This window comes from Orycteropus afer, unplaced genomic scaffold, assembly GCF_000298275.1.
Source record: "Orycteropus afer afer isolate SDZICR_OR568_19922 unplaced genomic scaffold, OryAfe1.0 scaffold00048, whole genome shotgun sequence".
Classification (NCBI taxonomy): Eukaryota; Metazoa; Chordata; class Mammalia; order Tubulidentata; family Orycteropodidae; genus Orycteropus; species Orycteropus afer.
In genome coordinates this window covers 5795829-5817708 of record NW_006921635.1, presented here as the reverse complement: position 1 = coordinate 5817708, position 21880 = coordinate 5795829, and the positions used below count along the sequence as shown (strand labels likewise).

Sequence of the window (21880 nt, the reverse complement as noted above, 5' to 3'; positions counted from 1 at the left end):
AGAAAGAACAAATATGAATTACCCTCCAAATGGGATAGCCAGAGGTTATCTTTGAGACAATCCAAGAATTGTCCACTCTGCCACTCGAGGCTAAGTGGTTTCTCTCAAGTCATTTGACCTTTTGGTGTTTTGGTTTATTTCCTCTGCAAAATGAAGAGAATGTTCCTACCTGGTCCAGTTAACTGGAGCTGTGTAACAGACTGCTCCAGAACCCAATGGCTGAATGCACAGTTTTATTAGCATCATCTCTCAGTGTGTCAGTTGACTGAGCTCAGCGGGGCATGCTCTCCCAGGCTCTCTTGGGGGGCTCCTGACTGCAGGAGGCTGCGGCTAGAGTCCTTTGAAGGCTCAGTGGGGCGGGCTGGGCAGGGTGGTTCCTCCACTCACACGTCTCATGGGGACCTCATGGGGCTAGCTGGCAGCTTGCTCTCTTTCCAAGTGGCTAGTTTGGGCTTCCTCGCTGCATGCTAGACCCGGTAGTCCAGCTTCTTATATGGCAGCTGGCTTCCACAGATGGGTCTTCCAAGAAACCCTGGTGGAGCCTGAAAGGCTTCTAAAGACCTAGCTTCAGAAGTCACCTGGCTGAAGGAAGTGACCACGCTCACAGGGCAAAGAAATCACCTCCATTTCTCCTTGGGAAAAGGAGCAAAGACTCTGTAGTTGACTTTACTCTGAAACACTACTACTATGTGGGGACTGAAGTGGATAATTCTTCTGTCCATTCAGTAAATGTGAACACCTGCCATATGCCCAGCACTGTGCTAGAAGCTGAGGACTCTGCTCTCCTGAAAACAAAGACACAAACAAATATGGACAACAGCTGCAGACTGTAATGGCAAGTGCAAAGGGGAGAAACAGGATCAGGAGTAAGTGAGCTCTGGTGGCATAGTGCATAAGGCACTTGACTGCTAACCAGAAGCTTGGAGGTTCAAACCCACCAGCCACTCCGCAGAAAGAAGACTGGGCAATCTACTTCCGTAAAGATTTACTGCCTCGGAAACCCAAAGGGGGCTGTGATGAGTCGGAATCAACTTGATGGTAGAGAGTTGTTTTGTTTTTTTTTTTTTGGCAATCACTGTGGTTGCTACTTTGAGTAACAACAGTGACCAAGCCAGGTCTGGGAGGGACTTTGTTGTGGCGGTTATTTGCTGTCAAGTCTACTCCCATGTGTCAGGCTACACTCACTTAAAGAGGTCAATGTCAGGGAGGTGGGAGCGAGCGACTTGATTCTGAGAAAGGGTCCTTGCCAAAGGCTGCTTCGTGAAGAGCTGAGTTTACAGGTGACAGGGAGGCAAGGGCGCCTCTGCAAGGCCTATTCCGCCTTCCTTTCTCAAGGGAACTCCTCGGCCCCACCATCCCTGGCCCTGGCTTAGGACCTAGGGGAGTCTTCTGCAGTCACTCTGGGCCACAGGCTGTGACCATAAACAAGACCAAGCCATCAAGCCAAGCCTGGGGCTGGGCTCATGCCAGCACCCGAGAGTTCAGGGCCAGCAGTGCCTGGGGGACTGCTCACTGGCCACAAGTCTGGGTGACCCCTGGCTTTTTGTTCCTGGTCGTGTCAACTTCAGCATGCACAGCTGCTAACCTAAAGGTCAGTGGTTCAAACCCGCCAGTTATTTTGCAAGACAAAGATTAAGGCGGTCTGCTTCTGTACAGACTGTTGTTGTCATGTGCCATCGAGTCGGCCTGACTCATAGCGACCACTCCTTGGGTTTCCGAGGCGGTATCACTACGGAAGTAGATTGCCCAACCTTCCTTCTGAAGAAGGTTCAAACCCACCAGCCTTCTGGTTAGCAGTCAAATGCTTTAGACACTGTACTACCAGAGCTCCTCTCTGCCCTATAGGGTTGCTATGAGTTGGAACTGACTGATAGCAATGGGTTTATGTCACTTCAAGGCAGGGATAACAATAAGTACCTTCCTCAGATAGCAAGGGACGAGGGTTCAAATACCGCCATGTTTGCACCATGTGGAGCAGATGGTTAAGCACACACTGTGGTGACAGTGACAGGGCTGCAGCAGGGAGACCCCTGAAGTAAGGCTCTGGCTGGGCTCTTTCTCCCAGGCTCACGTTCGGTATTTCTGTGAAATCCTGGCATTCTGGTTCAACACCTACAGTAAGAGCCCGGGCACTTGATGAGACCCCACTGTGGGGAAACTGTAACCTAGATCTTTTGGAGCCAGTGTTTGAGTGGTTTCATTAGTTGGCTGATGATTCATCTCGAGGGAAATGCTACTCTTCCTGTGGAGGACTGGGAGCAAAGGTGATCACAGGGGGCAGAGAGTGGGGTATGTCACCAAGGGTTCCAGCTCCAAAGCAGGAGAGCTCTGGTTCAGATTTTTGTTGTCAGGAGGTGAAATTCACGTAACATAAAATCAGCCATTCTGAAGCAAACCATTCAGTGGCAGTGAGCACGTCTCTCCATGTGTGACTCCCACCTTTAATCTCGGGACAGTGTCATCACCCCAGAAAGAAACCAGCGCCCACAGCAGCCACTCCCATCCCCCCTCCTCCAGCCCCTGCCAACCACTAACCTAAGGACTTTGGACTTGATTATTCTGGGTGTTTCATAGAAATGGAATCTTACAAACTGTGGTCTTTTGTGACTGGCTTCTTTGACTCACCATCCTGTCTTTGAGGTTTATCCACATTGTAAAATGTATCAGAACTTTATTCCTTTTAATGACTGAATACTCCTCCAGTGTATGGATAGATCCTATTTTGTTTATCCATTCATCCACTTACCAACACTTGAGTTTTTCTATCTGTTGGTTGGCTGTTGTGAGTAACTTCTATGAACATTCCCTTCCTGGTATGAGTTTGTCTCTGCTGTCAGTTGTCTTGTAGGCATGTAGGAGTGAAATTGCTGGGTCATATGGTAATTTTATGTTTAACTCTCTGAAGAACTCCCAACTGCACTGTTTGAAGTTCACACCAGTAGTGGGAATTCCAGTTCTCCACATCCTAGCCATAAACACTTTGTTTTAAGATAGCCATCTCAGTGGGGGTGGAGTGGCACCTCAGGGTGGTTTTCCTGGAGAAACGTCTAGTCAAGACCTTTGCTCATATGCTAACTGGGTGGTTTGTCTTTCCATAGTTGAGCTGTACAAAAACCAAAAAAAAAAAAAACCAACTCACTGCCAATGAGTCGATTTCGACTCATAGTGACCCCTCCTTGGGTTTCTACAGAAGTAGACTGCCCAATCTTCCTTCCAAGAAGTGGCTGGTGGGTTTGAACCGCCAGCCTTCTGGTTAGCTGTCAAATGCCTTAGGCACTATGCCACCAGAGCTTGCAGGGCAACAGCTGAGCTGTAGAAGTTCAAATGTTGACTGCCATTTCCCAGCCACCCCTCCCCAAGAATGTGGAGGAGAAGCTCCAGGAGTTCCCCAGAGACTAGCACAGGGCCTGGCACCCAGGGCTGCTTTGTCCCCACTGTCACCCTGCTGGGCAGGCTCCAGTGTCATAGCCTTACTCCTGGCCCGGCCATCAGGCTTCCCGTGAGGCAGCACAGGAGGGCAGTGCCTGCAAGGGCAGGGGCAGGAGGCAGCCCGAGCAGGCTCGGGGCTCAGAGAGGTTGTTTCAGGCAAGCCCCAGCACTACTCTGACGGTGGAGGGTGTCCACTCAGCCACCTACCTGCGTGTCATGGAAACAGCCAAAAGTTAGTAGTTGTTCAGCCCTATGGCAGCCCCTGTCCCAGGAGAGTGTTCCCACTGAATTCTCCCAGCAAACCTACAAGGGGAGCTTCATCCCCTCCACCCCACAGAGGAGGGACCTGAAGTACAGAGAGGTGTCAAGTTACTTACTGAAAGTCACAGAGCAGGGAGTGGCAATGCGGGATTTGAACCCAGGCCTCTGGAACCTCCCAGGCCTGTGTTCTTTGCCCAGCTGTTCCTCCAACTCCAGCTTCCCGTCACCACCTGGAGTGGCCCTCCTGGAGGTTAGAGCTCTTAGTTCTAAACTCCATCTCTCTGCTGATTACCCATTTTTCTTCTGGGTGGTGTCTTGGTTCAAATTCCAGCTCTGCCTCACACAGGCTATGACCTTGGACCAATCCTTTCACCTCCCAGATGCTTGATCCACCCCGGGGGGACGGAGGAGACTTCTGGGAGCTGGGGTGAGGGCAGCACTGTAACACAGCATGCGAAGCTGCTAACCGGCCCGGCCCCAGAGGGTCTCTGGGTGCAGTCACTGCAGTCCAGCTTCAGGTCCTGCACCTTCCCCGGTTCAAGACTAGGAGGAAGGGCCGGCCTCTGTACAACCTTCCTCTCTGTTCCTAGCACACAGCATACAGTAGTTTGTCCAGAAACAAAGTTTTCATTTCCTATTTTGCAAACATCAGCAGAAAAAGCAGAGACGCGGGCCTGTCTGGCTAAGCTCTCCCTGTAAGCCTCATCCCTGTCGCTCGTGAGCAAAGATCTTAGACAGACTCCGGAAGGATCACTCAACAGCCTCTGTTGGCCTTTTATGTTTTTTCTTATTGTGATTTGGGTGAAAGCTTACACTGCAAACTTGTTTTCCATTTAACAATTCATACACATTTTTTAAAATGCATTTTATTGAAACTATAATTTATGTACAATGACATACATAACACTAAAGTGACATGGGTCAGTGCTTTTTTTTTTTTTTTAATTTTTGCAGTGTTCCCTCCCGTCCTTTCCCACTCCTGGTAACCCACAAAGGAAAGTTTCTTTCCATATATAAACCTTTCCTTGATTTTTTACACTAATGAACTAATACTATATTTGTCCTTCTGTGATTGACTTATTTCACTCAGCATAATGTCCTCCAAGTTCATCCACGTTATGCGCTGTTTTGCAGATGCTACATTATTCTTTTCTGAGGGAAGGTTGGGCAATCTGCTTCCGTAGTGATACTGCCTCAGAAACCCAAGGAGGGGTCGCTATGAGTTGGGTCCGACTCTACAGCACATAACAACAACAACATTATTCTTTAGTGTTGCATAGTATTCCACTGTGTGCAATTCATAGACATTTTGCTTCATGACATTCTTCGCAATCTCCACAATGTAACATCCCTCTTCCCACTTCCTTCCTGTGTTTCCCTTTCCCTTTGTCCTTCTTTCCTGTCCCTTCCTGCCTTCTGAGCTTGATCCCTGGGCCTGTGCTGCCCTCTGGATCTCACATGGATTAGTATTCTATTGAGTGCATACCCCCCTGGTGTTGTAGGTCACCTTAAAGGTCTATCATTTGGCTGAAAGTTGAGCCACTGGGGTGAGTCAGTTCCCAGCTGAAAGGCTATCAAAGGGCCACAGTCTTGGGGGTTCCACCCTGTATTTGCCTTTCAAAGCTCAGAATTTGCAGGGGTTGCTCTTCCTCAGAGGAAGCCCGGGAGTGCACTTGGCTGTGGTTCAAGCCCACCAGCTGCTCTGCAAGAGAACATTAATATGGCAGTCTCTGTCCATAAAAATGACAGCCTCGGCAGCCTGTGGGGCAGCTCTCCTCCATCCTGCAGGCCACAGCGAGGCAGAAGTCAACTCCAGGCAGTCCGGGTTCTTTGGTGCTCTTCCAGGCAACCTCTGCTTTGAAACTGAGAGGCAGGCTGCATTTGAAACAAGCCATCCTCCCTTCTCAGCTGACACAATCAGCCTGGGTTAGTGAACAGGAACTAGGAGCCTTCCTGCAGTTTAGAGTTCCCATTTCCCTTCCCCTAGAGCTAGACCTGGGGGGGGGGGGTGTCTCCCCCACCCCCAAAGGCAGAAAGCTGGCATGGGAACTGTTGTCAGAGTGAGCCCTCTTGACCCTAGACCCCTGCCAAGTTCTGTTTCAGGAGATCAGATATTCATGACAGCTCCTCTTGAGTAAACACCAGGGCAGACTCCAGGCCAAATGCTTACAAGCACCCCGCCTTGAAACCCAAAGCAGACTTATGTAACAAGGTTAACTTGCTACCCTAGGAGAGGGCTCTTCTCACTCCCTCTTTTGTTTCCAGATGGAAAGCGAGAGATTTTCCATCACAGTACTCTATTTTCTATGCATCTTAGGAGGTAATTCGGTTTTGTAAAATTTGGATGCGTTCATCCTTGCAATTGGTAAGCTTTAACTCAAGACCTTTGCCATGGAGCTGGTGTCCTAGTGAGGAGGGACAGAGAACAAGCCAGCCTACCAAGTGAAAACCAAGAACTCACAAGCTCTCTGGACAGGGGGCCAGGTGGTGCCATTTAAGGGAATCCCAAAGGGTGACAGCAATGAAGAGCTTGGGGACAGGAGGAACTGCAAAAGCCAGGGAGACAGCAGTGGTGCAGAGAAGGGGAGAGGGTTAGGCCGGCAAGATCGCAATTTGTCACGATAGTGCCTAAGGCATTTGACTGTTAACCAGAAGGTTGGCCATTCAAAACCACCAGCCACTCCTTGGAAGGAAAATTGGGCAGTCTACTGCCATAGTGATACCGCCTCAGAAACCCAAGGAGGGGTCTCTATGAGTCAGATCCAATTCAATGGCAGTGAGTTTGTTTTTTTTTGGTTTTTGTGTACCTGGAAAGGAACTCTGGTGGCTCTGTGGTTAAAGCACTTGGCTGCAAACCAAAAGATCGGTGGTTTGAACCCACCAGCCAATCTGTGGCAGAAAGATGAGACAGTCTGCGTCTGTAAAGATTCACAGCGTTGGAAACCCTACGGGGCAGCTGTGCTCTGTCCTATATGGTTGCTATGAGCTGGAATCAACGTGATGGCAGTGGGTTGGGTTGGGTTTGGTATGCCAGGAACCGTGCTTGGTGCTGGATACATGGGAGGGGACGAGACAGAACAGGACAGCTGCTGGGGGCATCTGTTCTAAGAGGGATGAACCTTGTCTTCATCGTTGCATGTCATCGACTCAATTCCGACTCATAGTGACCCTGCGTGAGGGTAAAACAGCCTCACAGGGCTTCCTAGGCTGTAATCATTAAGAGAGCAGACTGCCAGGTCTTTTCTGCCCTGGAGGGGCTGGTGAGTTCAAACTGCTGGCCTTTCGGTTAGCAGTCAAGCACTTAACCACTTAACCATCAAGTCACCAGGGCTCCTTGAGGGGATGAGAAACTTTCCATTTTGTCATTTGCTTTTCTCACTTAACAGTTTCTCCTGAACATCCTTCCAGTCCTAACAGTCTCATTATTTTGAGAGACACAGCACTGCTCCACAGGGACTGCTCAGGCTTCATTTAACCATTTCCTATGAACATACAAGTTTTCTCTGATCCCGACAGTCCTGCCACACCAAACATCCTTGTATGCTCATCTTTGCAAACTCAGGACAGATTTCGGTGTAAAAATGAGACTGGCTGAATGAAAGGAAAACACACAGTTCTTTGTGGCCTTGGATCTCTTGTTTTCCAGGCTTCAGCAGATTAGGAACTGCAAAGGGGAACTTGGGAGTGGGGGAGGGGAGCTTAGAAGGTGGGGCAGGGACAGCGGAACTGTGAGCCAGATGCCTGGACGCTGGGGAGGCAGTCAGAGCGACCTCAGCTCTGGTGACAAAGGACGCTCGTCATCTGCTCAAGGTCATCATTAAAGGTTAAATTTTGTTCAGTAGCCCCAACTTAAGGCAGCAGGGGCCTCCTTAAAAATTGATGTATGAAGGGATGAGGCATCTGTCACCTGGGAAATCCATGTCCCTGGAACACCTAACTTTCCCAGAAACTTGAGCAAAGGCTGTGGCTTTTGAAGGCACAGGTCACTGCGGCTGGCCCTTGGGTCTGGACATTGGCTTTTTAGGTGACTGCCCAACAGAACACACGTGGCTGTCTCGCATCACACGATCTTCAGGGAGATAAACTCAGAACAAACCTGGAAGACGGCCCCCTCACTTCTCCACACAATCCTTTCAGCCTTGGAGCTAGTTCAGATCTCAGGCCAAAGGCAGTCACCTTCCCCACACCTGCGGAAGACATTTGGCACCTGGTCCCAACCCCCCAAGGGCCTGTCATCCTGCATGGATTTTCACCACCTCCAAGACACCGGTGACTCTGCTGGTGCCAGACAGGCAGACCTTCAACTTCCCATGTGCTGATGGGTTGGCAACCTCCATCTCATGTGCGTGCCTTCCCCTAGCCAATGTCAGCATCTCTCACTCATGTTAACTCTCAGACAGGTGGCCACGGGGACCCTTTTGAGTGGCAAAACTGGGTTTCCAGTCAACAACTTTTTCCTTTGCTCCTGGAGCACAAGACTGTAAACAGTTTCGTAAATGGCAACCGTTTACACGCAGTAAATATTTACTGAGCAGAGACTGTGCCGAGCTCCGTGCCTGGTGCTGGGAATACAAATGTGAACAAGCACAGCTCCTCACTTCAGGTTTCAGGTACTGATTCAGTGATGCCTTCCTGAGTCGCTTCCTTGTCCGACTATAGGATCTGTCCACAAAACAGTACAACACGTGGCTAAGGGCACAGCTGAACAGGTGAATTCGTACCCTGGTTTCATGCTCACTACTTATGAAAACTTGACCTCCCTGGGCCCTAGTTTTCCTCATCTGTAAGATGGGACAGCAACAACACTAGGCTCAGAGTTGTAGGATGTAAGGGGACAATGTAGGCAAACTCTGCAGCATAGGGGCCAGATAGGTAATACCAAAAACAACCAAACTCACCGCCGTCAAGTCGATCCCAACTCATAGCGGCCCCTCCTTGGGTTTCTGAGGTGGTATCACTATGGAAGTAGATTGCCCCATCTTCCTTCTGGGGAGTGGCTGGTGGGTTTAAACCGCCAGGTTTCTGGTGACAGTCAAATGCCTTAGGCACTATGCCACCAGATGGGTAACAGTGATCAATACCCATGCTTAGCCAATCAGGGAATATGCATGTCTGTAATAGGTACACCCTGGAATCAACTTGACCTCAAACGTTGTTCCAGCCAGCCCTCAGAGTCTGGGCAGGTAGGCGGCACCAAGTACCCCCTGTGTTCCTTGTAATAAGCTGTTGTCAGAAGCAGAAGTAACTAAGCAGGAACCCAGTAAAAACCCTTGAGTCTTTGGGATTCCAAGAATCAGCTCCTATTCCCTGGGTTCCTGGAGCCAATTTCTATAGAGGATTTTAAAACCCTTCTGAACAAACAATAAAACTGGAGAGATCCAAGTAGAGATACTGCACGGGACTCACTCGGCCTGCAGCCGCCCTGAACCACTGCCCAGCACACTCTCCCCGAGGGAAACAAGAAAAACAAATTCTTTTTCTGTGTATGCCAACTGTCAGCAGGGGTGGGATATCAGACTGTCACTTTCTTTTATTCTTTTTAAATTTGCCTGTTGTGGTTAGGTGCCGTGGAGTCAGTTGCAACTCACAGCGACTCTGTGTCCAACTGAACGAAACAGTGCCCTGTCGTGTGGTAGCCTGAGTGGTTGCTCTGTGTGAACCCATTGTTATAGCCACTGTGTCAGTCAGTTCACTGAGGGTCTTCCTCTTTTCTGCTGACCCTCCACCAAGCAGGATGTCCTCCACCAGGGACCGATTCCTCCTGAGAACACGTCCAAAGCTCATGAGACCCAGTCTAGCCTCCTCACTTCTGAGGAGCCTTCTCTGACTGTACTGCTTCCAAGACCAATTTGTTCGTTCTTCTGGCAGCCCGTGGTATATTCAGTATCTCTGCCAGCGCCAAAATTTAAACAATCAGTTCTTCTTTGGTCTTCTTTATTTCGTGTGCAGCTTTCACATGTATTAAAGTGACTGAAAATACTACGGTCTGAGCCAGGTGCACTTTAGTCTGTCCTCAAAATGACATGTTTGTTTAGCACTTAAAGGGGTCTTTTGCAGATTTGCCCAGTTCATTATGTCATTTGGTTTCTTGACTGCTGCTTCCATGGGTGTTGACTGTGGATGCAAGTAAAATGAAGTCCTTGACAACTTCGGTATTTTCCATGTTTATCATGATGTTGCTAGTTTGTCCAACCGTGAACATTTTTTTTTCTTGATGTTGAATTTAAGTTTGCCTACTGGCTATTTATTTTAGAGAGATAAGATCTTTAAATAAAGCCAAAGTCCCTTTTAACCACTACCCACAAAGCACATTTCCTCACCAGCCCTGCCATGGGAGTTAGCAGGGAGCCTTTCCTTCCAGTAGTTTTATATGGATGTTATGTCTGTCCACATGTAATGCAGTATTATCTGTGTAGTTTTAAATACTGCATAATTAAGTTTCATATTGTGCAGAGTGCAGGACATTTTTCCTTTTGGAAACATTGTTTTTGAGATCCATTATCCAAGCAATCTGGTTAATTTTTGGTAACAGCTGCATGCACAGAATAATTCCTACCTATAGTGAGCTCTAGGAACTCTGGTAGCATAGTGCCTAAGGCACTTGATTGCTAACCAGAAGGCTGGTGGTTCAAACTCACCAGCTACTCCTCAGAAGGCAGGTTGGGCAATCTACTTCCGTAGTGATGCCACCTTGGAAACCCAAGAAGGGGTCTCTGTGAGTCGGATCTGACTCAATGGCACATAACAACAACAACATAATGAGCTCTGGTGGTGCAGTAGTTAAAATATTCAGCTGCTAACTGAAAGATGAGTGGTTCAAACCCACCAGCCACTCATTCCATAGGAGAAAGATGAGGCAGTCTGCTTTCATAAAGATTTACAGCCTTGGAACTATAAGAGATCTACATAAATGGAAGAACATTCCATGCTTATGGATAGGAAGTCTGAGCACCATGAAAATATCAATACTGCCCAAAGCAGTCTATTTATTCAATGCAATCCCAATCCAGATCCCATCAACATTCTTGAAGAACACGGAAAAACCAATCCGTGATTTTATATGAAAAGGAAAGAGACCTCAGATAAATAAAGCACTCGCTATTGAAGAAGAAAAACAAAGTAGGAGGTCTCACACTCCCAGATCTCAAAACCTACTATAACAGCCACAGTAGTCAAAACAGGCGAATACTGGTACAACGACAAACACACAGACCACTGGAACAGAATTGAGAACCCAGAGACAAATCCATCTACCTATGGTAAGATGATCTTTGACAAAGGACTAAAATCCCTTAAATGAGGAAGAGATAGTCTCTAACAAATGGTGTTGGCAAAACTGGATATCCATTTGCAGAAAAATGAAATGAGATCCATACCTCACACCATACACAAACATTAACTCTAGATGGATCAAAGACTTAAATGTAAAGCCTAAAACTATAAAGTTCATCAAAGAAAAAACTCAAGGGCCCTAATACATGACGTTAATAGAATACCAAACATAAGTAAAAATGCACAAACAGAAGATAAACTAGATAATGGGGAACTTCTAAAAATAATTTTCAGCACATAAATTTTTATGTGCTTCAAAAGACTTCTCCAAAAGAGTGAAAAGATAACTTACAGATTGGGAAGAAATATTTAATAACGACATACCTGCCAAGAGACTTATCTCTAAAATTTATAGAAAACTCCAACATTTCAACATCAAAAAAACAAACAATTCAATTAAAAAACGGGCAGAAGACATGAACGGACATTTCACCAAAGAAGATATTCAGATTTGAGACTACCCAGCTGGGAGCCCTGGGGGACAGTTCTGCTGTGTCTTATAGGCTCTCTGTTAGTCAGAATCGATGGGATGGCAACAGATTTTAGAGGCACCAGGAAAAGGCCTGGCGATCTCCTCCCAAAATATCAGCCATTGAAAACTCTGGAGTGTAGCCCTACTCTTGACACCCACGGGGTTAATCAACTTACGGTAACTGTTTTCATATCACTGCTATACTGTGAGCTCAACACCATCATGGTCAACCTAATGCTTGTTCAGGCATGAAATAAATGAATACGCAGTAAATACACAGGCACCAGTCACTAGCAATCAGGCGCTTGCTAAATGCTACACAAGGATACTGCCTCATCCTTACAGCAACCCTCTGATGGACAATGGGATCTTAACTCCATTTTACAGATGTTGCAGCTGGGGTACAGAGCTGAAGTAATCATGCTACCCTCCAAACCTGCAGGCACAGGCACACACACGGCTTTATCATTCTCCGTAACAATAATCACCTTGTACCAGACGACGCTGTTGGTAGGTGCTGGCAAATCCATTTTTGACTCATAGTGACCCCAGGTGAGAAAGCAGAACTGCCCCATCGGGTTTTCTAGGCTGTAATCTTTATGGGAACAGATCCCCATACTATACATGTCCCTTCTTTCCTTGTCTCCACCTTCCAGAAGGCCAGTTCGCATGGGCAGGGACTCTTGTCTGTTATGTTTGCTGGAACTGGGAGTGGTCAGTATGTGTCTGATGAATGAATGAACCTGCCCAAGGTCTCATCAACAGTGAGTGGCAGTCTGAGTCCAGAGCTTGAAATGGTGTCCAGCAACAGTCTTGTCTTCATTGTGATTATCGACAAATACGAATTGATGACGTTTAAGATTGAATTATTAGCCACCCCCCCACACAGAGGGATTATTCTGGTGAAAGCACAGTCCATTGAGTTTTCCTTTGAGTTGTCATTCCAGATTGTAATTGCTTTCCAAATCAGGAGAAAACAGAGGGAAAAAAAGAAAATGAATTTTGTTTGCAGAAGCGTGTCCCTGAAATCGCCAAGGATGAGAACATTGCTCTTTAAGAAGCTTGGCCACCTTCAGCCCCCCTTTGGGTCCCTGTGACTGGGGGCAGAAGAACATGCCCTAAGAGCTTCCTAACCCAAGCAGAAAGTTTCCCCCACCCTGTGAGACCATGTAGGACAAGCAGAAGCAGGTGGATCCCAAGAAGGTAGGCCAAACCACCACATTCAACCTTTTTGGGATTGAACAGTCAAGGTGAGGAGATGACAACCTACCAGATTTATTGTCTCCCACCCCGTCCCGCAAGACTCAACAAGCTTGTTGTACGACATTCCCTCCAGAGCCCATTGGGTAAGAAAACCCAGCACCAGCAGAAGCAGCTTCAAAGCCTAGCCCCTTATTGGGAAGCTGGCCTCAGAAGAGTCCATTAAACTTCAAGGAACCAGTAACTGCTGTCCCAGAAATGAGAAGGAGCCTCCTGACCCAGGAAGTGCCCAGGCACCTGGTCGAGTTCACACCCAGCACCCACGGTGAAAGACTTTCAAGATGTTTTTCCGGACAAGGGCACAGAACTCTTGCCAGCAGGATCTGAAACAGCAGAACACTGCAAACAGCCCAAGGATCCTTTAAGAGGAGCCCGTTCCAGCGTGATATGCCTGAGGGTGGGACGCTTTGCAGTCCTTGAAAAGGATGAAGAAACTCTGAATGTACTGACTTAGAAAGATAAGCCAGATACATAGTTTCCATATATACTGTTCATGAAACAGCTTCAGAACCTCAGAACCTAAGTGGTAGGATCACTGTTACATAAATGAGAAGCACCTACATGGACAAGAAAGTCTCTTTACCTCCTTTTAGAAGACCTACACAATCAAAGAATCTGGTGTGTGTTCTGTCTCTCACGCGCACACACACGCACGCACACACTTATAAATGCAAAGAAATGCCTACGAGCTGCCACAGCCACCTGTTCGGAGGGCTCTAGGAGGGAGGGCAGGTACTTTTTTGATTTCAAAAACTTTTAAAGACAAGCAGCTGCGGGGAGAATTACCCCCACCTCCGCCACTTACATTCCTGAGTTACCTGAGAAGAGGACTCGAGCTTCCACAGGGCGGAGATGGATACACGGGGCTGGCATGAACCCAGCTTCCTCGCCTCCACGTGAGCACAAGGAACCAGCTCTTAACTACAAAGTGCCTATCCCTTGTTCAAGTTTTCCACAAACCCCTGGTTAGGCAGCATAGCAAGGGGGCGACAGCTGCTGCATTTCTGGCTTGTGTTACGCAAAGGACATTTTATCTTTCTATCGTATTCCCCTGCAAACAGCCATCCTTAAAATTAAACAGATGTGCCTTCACCCCATCACCGATAATGCTATATGCTGATTTGCCGTCAAGAACTCTGGGACAGACTACGAGGTCCATTGTTAAAGCCAGCCAGCCAGAGGCCGGCTCCTGGTGGTGGTGGTAGCGGGGGTGGAGGCGGCGGCAGCAGTAGTGATGTATCCTTGAGTGGATTCCCACTCACGGTGACCCCACGCGACAGAGCAGGCCTGCCCCACTGGGTCTCCCCGGCTGTGATCTTTAGCCGGGAGAGCTCCAGGGCTTGCTCTCTCAGCAGCTGGTGTGGTATTACCTCAGCCCCTTCCCATTTCACAGATAAACTGAAGCTTAAAGTGCAGCAACTCCGGTAAACTTTCACCAAATCACAACATTAAAAAAAATAAAGGACAGCAACTCGCACTTCTCCACGAACAAAACAAACTCTTAAGTAACCAGTTTCCTTTCTGCAACTTCCAGCACTTCAAAGAGCACTCAAAGAAGGAAAGAGGAAATGTTCCAAAGTCCAGGACGGTCAAGAAACCTGACTGGCCGGGAAAGGCCCTCCTTCTTTGAGTCCCTGGAAGCCACTGGCCCGCCCCAGCAGGGAAGCCCGCCAGCGCAGAGTGGCTTGGCCTCGCCCTCAAACTGCAGACTACTGCTGAAAACTCCCCTCCTTCCCTCCCGAAGGGACTCTGCGGCTGCAGAGGTTAAGGCATCTGGCTACGAACCAAAAGGTCAGCTGTTTGAACCCAACTGCCCACTCCATGGGAGAAAATGAGGCAGTAGTTCACAGCCTTGGAGACTCTACACAACAACGCAACGCACTGCCCTTGAGTCGGACTCGACTCCTAACGACCCCTCCTTGGGTGTCTGAGGCGATATCCCTACGGAAGTAGATTGCCCAACCTGCCTTCCCAGGAGTGGCTGGTGGGTTTGAACCGCCAGCCTTCTGGTGAGCAGTCAGATGCCTTAGGCACGTCCTCCCTCAGAAGTTCCTTTGGGGCAATCCCACCCTGCCCTAAAAGGTCACCATGAGTCAGAATTCGACTCTGGCAGTGGCTTCGGTTTTTCTGGTTTCCTTCCCGAGCATGTTTTTCCCTTTGAACTTGCAAATAAATGACCAAGGCGAAGATCCAAAAGTTTCTGCAAAGAGGGCCGAGTGCGGGCACATCCGTGTGGGTGATGATGAAGACACTACGAATACACCGCGCGACCAAGGGGCCCGAAGTGGTGGTGGGGTACCCCGAGTCCCGGCGCTTGGCAGCGGCCCCGGCTAGACAAACGCGAATAAGCTTCCAAGACAGCTGCATAATGGGGCGCGGACTGTCAGGCGCCAAGCGGCCACGATGCTCACAGGAAGGGGAGGTGTGCGTAATGCTCAAGCCCTCGAGCTCCAAGTGGGTAAACCGAAGCCCGGGACGCGGGGGGACCTGGCAAAATTGCCAGGGGCGTCCCGGGATCCTGCGCTCTCCGGCCTGCGGCGCCTCGGGGCGGAGAACAAAGCGCGGCCGGGTTGGGCTGGGGCCGCGGTGCACTCACCTTGTTGTAGAAGACCTCGGGCTGCGGGTTGGGGGCTGGCACCGCCTGGGTGCTGGCTGCAGACAGCAGGCGGCGGCCCAGGCGGGGCCCGAGGCCGGAGGCGGCCAGCGCGGCTGCGCGCAACATGCTGCGGCTGGAGAGGAGTGCGGACCGGAAGCGTGTGCGGCTGCGACCAGCGCGGGCCACTCGCCTGGAGGCCTCTCCACGCCCAGGCCGGGCGCGAGTGGGCAGGCGCGGGGCGGGGCGCAGGGGCGGGCCTGCTACCCCCCACCCACGCAGAGGCCGATGGGAGCCGGGTGAGGGGTAGGAATTGGGGTTGCGGGCTGGAGGCCTGCTGCCTTAGCTGGCCCTCTCGTTCGGCTTCCGCACCCGCCGCTGAACAAGTAGGTGGTGTTGACCTCAAGAACTCAGCAGACACAGGCTGAAACCCTAATGCGTGCTGGAGTAGACGCCTGAGCCAGAGCGACCCTGGCCCTGACTTCGCTGGAGGTTACACTCTAGTGGGAGAGGCGGACTGCAACCCAGCTGAGACCAGTGCAGACAGTGATGAGGAATGTGGAGCAAGTGAAGAGGGAGGTTATATGGTTGCTTTTACTTAACTTTTAAAGAAAACAAAAAACCTTTTTATTGTGTTTTGGGTGAAAGTTTACAAAGCAAATTCATTTTCCATTCAAGTTAATACACATTATGTTTCTTGACGTTGATTGTAATCCCTCCAATGGAACAGCTCCCTTCTCACTTCCTCCCTGTGGTTACCTTTTCCCTGTGACTTCTTTCCAATGTATTCCTGCCCTCTGAGCTTTCTCCCTGTGCAAATGCTGCCCTTCTGATCTCCCATGGTTGATTGTTCTAAGAAGTGCACCTCGCTGGTGTATTTGTTCACGTAATTGTTCACTTTGTGGGCCTATTGTTTAGCTGAACGTTAAGCCAGAGTTCAATTCCAGGCTCTAAGGGTGACTGGGGGGCGCAGTGTCGAAGATTTCACCAGTCTCTGTCAGACCAGTAAGCCTGGTCTTTTTTTTTTATTGATTCTGAGTTTTCTTCCGTATTTTTGTCCTTCTTTATCCTGGATCTCCTACACTGATCCCTTTCTGAGTGGCTGGCAGTGGTAGCTGGACACCATCTAGTTCTTCTGGTCCCAGGGTTGTGTAAGCTGAGGTTTCCATGGTCCACTAGTCCTTTGGACTGTTTCTATGCATCTTTGATTTTCTTCACTTTTTTTTAGCTCCAAATGGGAGACCAATAGTTGTGTCTTAGATGGCTGCTTGCAAGCTTTTAAGACCCCAGTCACTACTCACCAAAGTAGGATGTAAAACAGACTTTTTGTATAGTATGTTATGCCACTTAAACTTGATGTCCCGTGACTATGGTCCCAAGCCCAGAGGCCCAGTGACTCACTCCCTCAAAGGTGTTTGGTTGTGGGTAAGAAGTTGTCATATCTTGAGGGCACTGCTTTTAAGCATCAGTCAGGAAGTGACACAGGAGACCTGAACGATGAGAAGGAGCTGGTCAGGATGTATAAGATGCTGACACAATGTGAAGGGTATAAGCAATATGTGTAGAAGCTGTTGAACGTGAACCTATTTTGCTGTGTACAGTACAATATTACTACCATTTTAAATGTAAGGAGGAGCATTCCAAGGGGAGGGGCCCACACCTGCACAGGCGGTGAGATGGGAGCAGCCTGGCCTGTGTTGCAGAGATGGAAGGGAGCCCCACACAGCAGGCCCGGAGAGCCACAGACAGGGTCTCAGGCAGCGGAGAGGACTTCGGGACAGATGGCTTGCTTGATTTACATTTCTTGTTCTATGGAAAATAAGAGTACAGGAGGACAGGGGTGGAAGCAGGGATTTTACACACGGTTTTATTCCACAAACACCCTGGATCTGGGCATTGGGGACACAGGGAGGAGTGCCAGGGCACTGGCTAGGAAGGGGGACTGACTTACGGCCAAATGTGTGCGTTTCAACCAGATGAGTGTCAGCCAAAGCCCAAGGGTGAAGGAGGAGGAGGAGCCTGTGGGAGGAACCACTCTGTGGCTAAGATGCACCTGTTTTGACAGCAGAGGAGGGGGAAAGAGTGCGTCCAGGCAGTGAGTGTCGGCAAGCAAGGCCACTGCCCGTCTGCAGGCTCCTTGCGGTAGCAGAGCTGACAAAAGCAACGTGTCCTTAGAGGCCAGGGGAGTGAGGGGGGAGAAAGTGAGCGAGCAAAATGTCTCTTCTGAATGTGGCACGTTGGGAGAGGTGGGAAACATTTTCGTGGGGTAAATGTTGTCCTGTGCTCTTCCGGAGAAGCACCCCATTCGAGTAAGAAATAGTTGCTCCATTTCCTTTTAGGAGATGCACAAGTTTGAACTTTGAAATACTCTGAAACATTACGTTGTTACGGTCCACATGTGTGTTTACAGGTTGGATAAAAAAGAAATCCAGTTCCACCTACTTGCTAAGGAGGTGGTTAACTGAGGTCTCCTTCAGGGTCACTGAGTGGTGAGGTCTGTGAGGCTGGAGGTTGTTCAGTCCATTCCAGGACACCAACAATCTAACTTAGCTTTTTGTTTGCAAACAATGGATGGTAAGTGAGGAAACTCAAAGCACCTTTCAAACAGGAAGCCCTCCCCCTAACAGGAGGGAAATGTGGTCCAGCTGTGCCCAGCTGCCCTCCTTGTTTGCACACACCCTGAAACTTCAGCAGCCAGCGGGCTCTGTGCACCCCTCCCATGCTGCCCAGCCCCCACGCAAATGCCTCCGCGGGCCTTACCCCTAATGGGGCAGCTAGGAGGTACTCCCAGGATGAGCTGGCTTTTGAAACAAAATCATCAGGAGAAATTACCAGATTTTCTTCTGGGCAGGGGATGCTCTCTCCTGGACTGGGAGCTTCTTTTGCCCCCAACTCCTCCTTTTCCAGCTGAGGCAATCAGCTTCCCTCTCAGGAAGCTCCACGGGGGAGTGGGGGACATGTTGCCATCCAGTCAATTTTGATTTATAATGATCCTATGGGACAGAGTAGAACTGCCCCCACAGGATTTCCAAGATTATAACCTTTATTGGGGAATTCTGGTGGCATAGTGCCTAAGATATCTGACTGCTAACCAGAAGGCTGGTGGTTCAACCCACCAGCCACTCCTCGGAAAGAAGGTTGGGCAATCTACAATCTACTTCCGTAGTGATACCGCCTCAGAAACCCAAGGAGGGGTCGCTATGCGTCAAATCGACTTGACGGGCAGTGAGTTTGTTTTTCGTTTTTGGTCAGAAGACCGTGACTCCAGAGCAGACAGAGGTAGGGGGGAAGGCACTGGGGCCCAGGCACACCAGAAAGCCACAGCTCCCTTGGGGACAGTGTGGTGAGCAGAAGTATGCGAGCTAAGCAGCAGTGAGGTGGCGTGTGTGCCCTCCCTGTGGGTGGTGCCCTGGCAGGACCCCACAGACCAGGGGGCCAGGTGGCCACACAGGTGCCGAGACAGAGGATAGGACATAAGCATTTACTCCCCAGTTGTCTGCATGACAAAGAAGGCGCAAAGAGTTTCGGATTTTTTAATTATTCTTTTATGTCCCCAAAGGCCCTTTCCAAAATCACATTAGTGTTCCATGTGACGGACATTCAAGCAAATGTCCTGATATGGGTTTCATCCATTGCTAGCAGTGCCCTGGCCCTCGGCTTTCGGGAGGGCCCATGGGGCTGTTTCTAGACCAAACATGGGCATGTGGACCTGGACAGAGCCCAGGTTCCCACAGCCTCACACTCCACAGCCTGAGAGAGGGAATGTTGGTGCCTAGCCCGCCATCAAGCCTGAAAATCAGCTTCCCAGGCTCTGTACCAACCCCCTCCAGCTGCCGGCTAAACCCCTCTGGCCTGAAATAGCAAACTCGGGGCTTTCACAGAAATGTCCTCCACGAGGATCCCAGGAGGGTGAGTGTGTGCACAGTGACTGGCCTGGGAGAATCAGCTGCTGGGCTGGACCTTTCACGCTGTGGGATCCAAGCTGTAGGTGGCCGCTGGCCCAGCACAGCAGGGACCCTTGGCTCCTGCAGTCCACAGGCCTAAGCGTGAGTCTTCACTTCCATTTTGGCCACTGCCACCTGTTGTACTTCATAGGGCCCGTCAGCAAAGTGCAGTGCTCGAGCCCAGGCGAAGAACTGAGCCAAAGGGTAGTCGCTGCTCAGCCCGGCTGCTCTGAAGGCCAGGAAGACACAGGGAGGAAGCCCTGGGTGAGCCCTGTCTCCGAGGCCTCGGGCCACAGCCAGCCTGCTTGGCACTGAATGTTCTGGGACGATGACACCGGCCCTAACAGATGTTCCGGAAGACCTGAGTGGGGTCCCACTTGCTGCTCTGTGCATACCATCCTCACCGAGTTTACCCTGCAGGGTGGCAGGGTGAGTTCCCACCGGGAAATCTCCCTTGGGGCCAGCTGTAAGCTGTGGGAGGGGCCTACCGTCACATCATCCACGTCCAGCCACTTGCAAGCTCAGTGACCTTGGACACTTGACCTTTCTGTGGGGATCACTGGCGGGCCCGCCGCCCAGGGGTTCTGAGAAGGAACAGGAAACAACTATGCACACTATGCAGGCGACAGAGGGCCACACGGGAGCTCATGGAGCTTGGGGAGCTGAGGCAAGTGCTGTACTTGCTGTGAATGGTTCAGACACACCCACACCTGTGGCCATGTTCACCTGAGTCGCTCGATCCATTACTCACCAGGCCGTGGATGGAGCTACCATTTTAATCATGGCAATGTCCAAGGCTGAAGCCTGCAAGGAAGAGGAGAGGACGGGTCACGAGGGCATGCCTGTGGGTAGAATCCTTGGTGATCAATCCATCAGACAGAGGGAAGTAAAACCAACAGCTGAACAGAGATGGCCGGTCCGCTGGACTATAAGCCCTCCCTAAACCCAAGGGTGTATGAGCGTAGCGTCGGTGACGAAAGGTGTCGAGATGTCCCTTCTCCCCTACTTACTCTTAGTTTGCCCATCACTGATGCCAACACAGAAGCTCTGGAGGTGTAGTGCCTAAAGTATCTGACTGCTAACCAGAAGGATGGTGGTTCTAACCCACCAGCCACTCCTCAGAAGGAAGACTGGGCAATCTACTTCCATAGTGATACTGCTTCGGAAACCCATGGAGGGGTTGCTATGAGTTGGATCTGACTCAACAGCGAGTTTGGTTTCTTGGTTTGGACACAAACACAGCCTGGGAGTCCAGGCCTGCGTGGGCTGAGGCCAAGGGGCCATGTGTTCCTATCAGGCCCATTGACTGGGACCCAGAAGTTCACCACGTCAAGGTCAGTATCTATAGCTTCCCCAGATAATTCCCTCCTTCAGGGCCTCTATTACCTGTAAGACCCTCCAAGGAGCCCCCTCAGCCTCCTACTTTATTTCCGGTCACATCCATGAAGTGGGCAGCTTTGAGCACCAGCAGTCGGGCCAGCTCCATCTCCACTCGCGACTGGGCGATGTCAGCCAGGAGCGTGCCCTGCTCCACCAGGGGTTTCCCAAAGGCCACTCAGGGCTTCACCTGTTGACACAGGAGACATGGGGCTGAGGACATGCTGGGCTGAGGGTCCCACCACCACTGAGAGGCATGGGGAGGAGTGCACACACACACAGGAGAGGGCAGGCCTCGCTCGGGGGCAGGGCAGGACATTGGGAGACAGAGGCCTGTAGTTACCTCCCACTCCCAAGCCCCAGGTTCCCAGGGAGAAGTGGCAGGGGCAGACAGCACTCCAACCCACTGCGCCAGTGACTGTGCAAAGTGCCGCCAGGAACCTTGCTCGGCTGCCTCGGGGCAGGAGGGCAAGGCCAGCCCCAGGCAAGGAGCACTCTTCCTAGCTGAGGGGCAGCTGGCCCAACACTACCTTTTTTTTTTTTTATTAAATCAGTGTTAAGTGGAGTTTATCAACAGTAAGTATGAGATAAAGAGTTGTTAACAAACACAACCAGTGGCTGTGGGATTGGTGTGAGGCATGTCCCTGCACACACCCTCCCAGGGCTTTCTGTGTATCCTCAGTGCATGGTAGACACACCCAAAGCCACTGCTGTGCAGCCCAAGGGGGTCTGAGTCCCACCTTGCAGCAGGGTAAGGCTGTGTGACAGATGCCGATGTTTCGGTCTGTAGTGTGTGAAAAGAGACTTCTGAGCTGCAGGGTGGAAGGCAGCTCTGCTAAGGTCACCGTCAGCAGCTGGCACAGCAGTCGGCTGCGGAGCCGGGGGCGCTCTCTGCCGACCCAGCACCGGCGCGTGGCCCACAGCGCCTCGGGGAGGAGTGCTGGTGCTAGAGCCCTGGGCAGGGAACTCGCACCTGTGACGGCGACTTTGGTCTTTGAAAGACACAAGGCATCAGAAAAGGCTGCAGGTATTCTTTTTCTCCGTAAAACAACTGATACAGCAATAATATACCTCATGGCAGGAAAAAGGAATTTTCAGATTAAAAAAAAAAAGACCCAGAATCCTCCTATCTAGTTATGTACAGTTAGTAATGGTGGTATCCCTCTAGACCTTTTTGTACGAATATACATTAGGAGCTCTGGTAGCATAGTG

At 50.2% G+C, this 21880-nt stretch overlaps 2 protein-coding genes across 2 annotated transcripts in view; both read right to left on the bottom strand.

Annotated features, from left to right (window-relative positions):
* Nucleotides 1-15476, bottom strand: part of ALDH2 (aldehyde dehydrogenase 2 family member) — a 38176-nt gene extending 22700 nt beyond the window's left edge. Inside the window, exons 1-2 of the mRNA XM_042780604.1 lie at nt 15351-15476; nt 14981-15115 (exon numbers count right to left, since the gene is read on the bottom strand). Of these exons, the coding sequence (XP_042636538.1) occupies nt 14981-15115; nt 15351-15476 (261 nt within the window). The remainder of the gene's footprint in view (nt 1-14980; nt 15116-15350) is intronic.
* A 3911-nt stretch (nt 15477-19387) lies between these two features.
* Nucleotides 19388-21880, bottom strand: part of ACAD10 (acyl-CoA dehydrogenase family member 10) — a 39647-nt gene continuing 37154 nt past the window's right edge. The window contains 3 exon segments of the mRNA XM_007938265.1: nt 19388-19515; nt 19996-20095; nt 20715-20845. Of these exon segments, the coding sequence (XP_007936456.1) occupies nt 19388-19515; nt 19996-20095; nt 20715-20845 (359 nt within the window).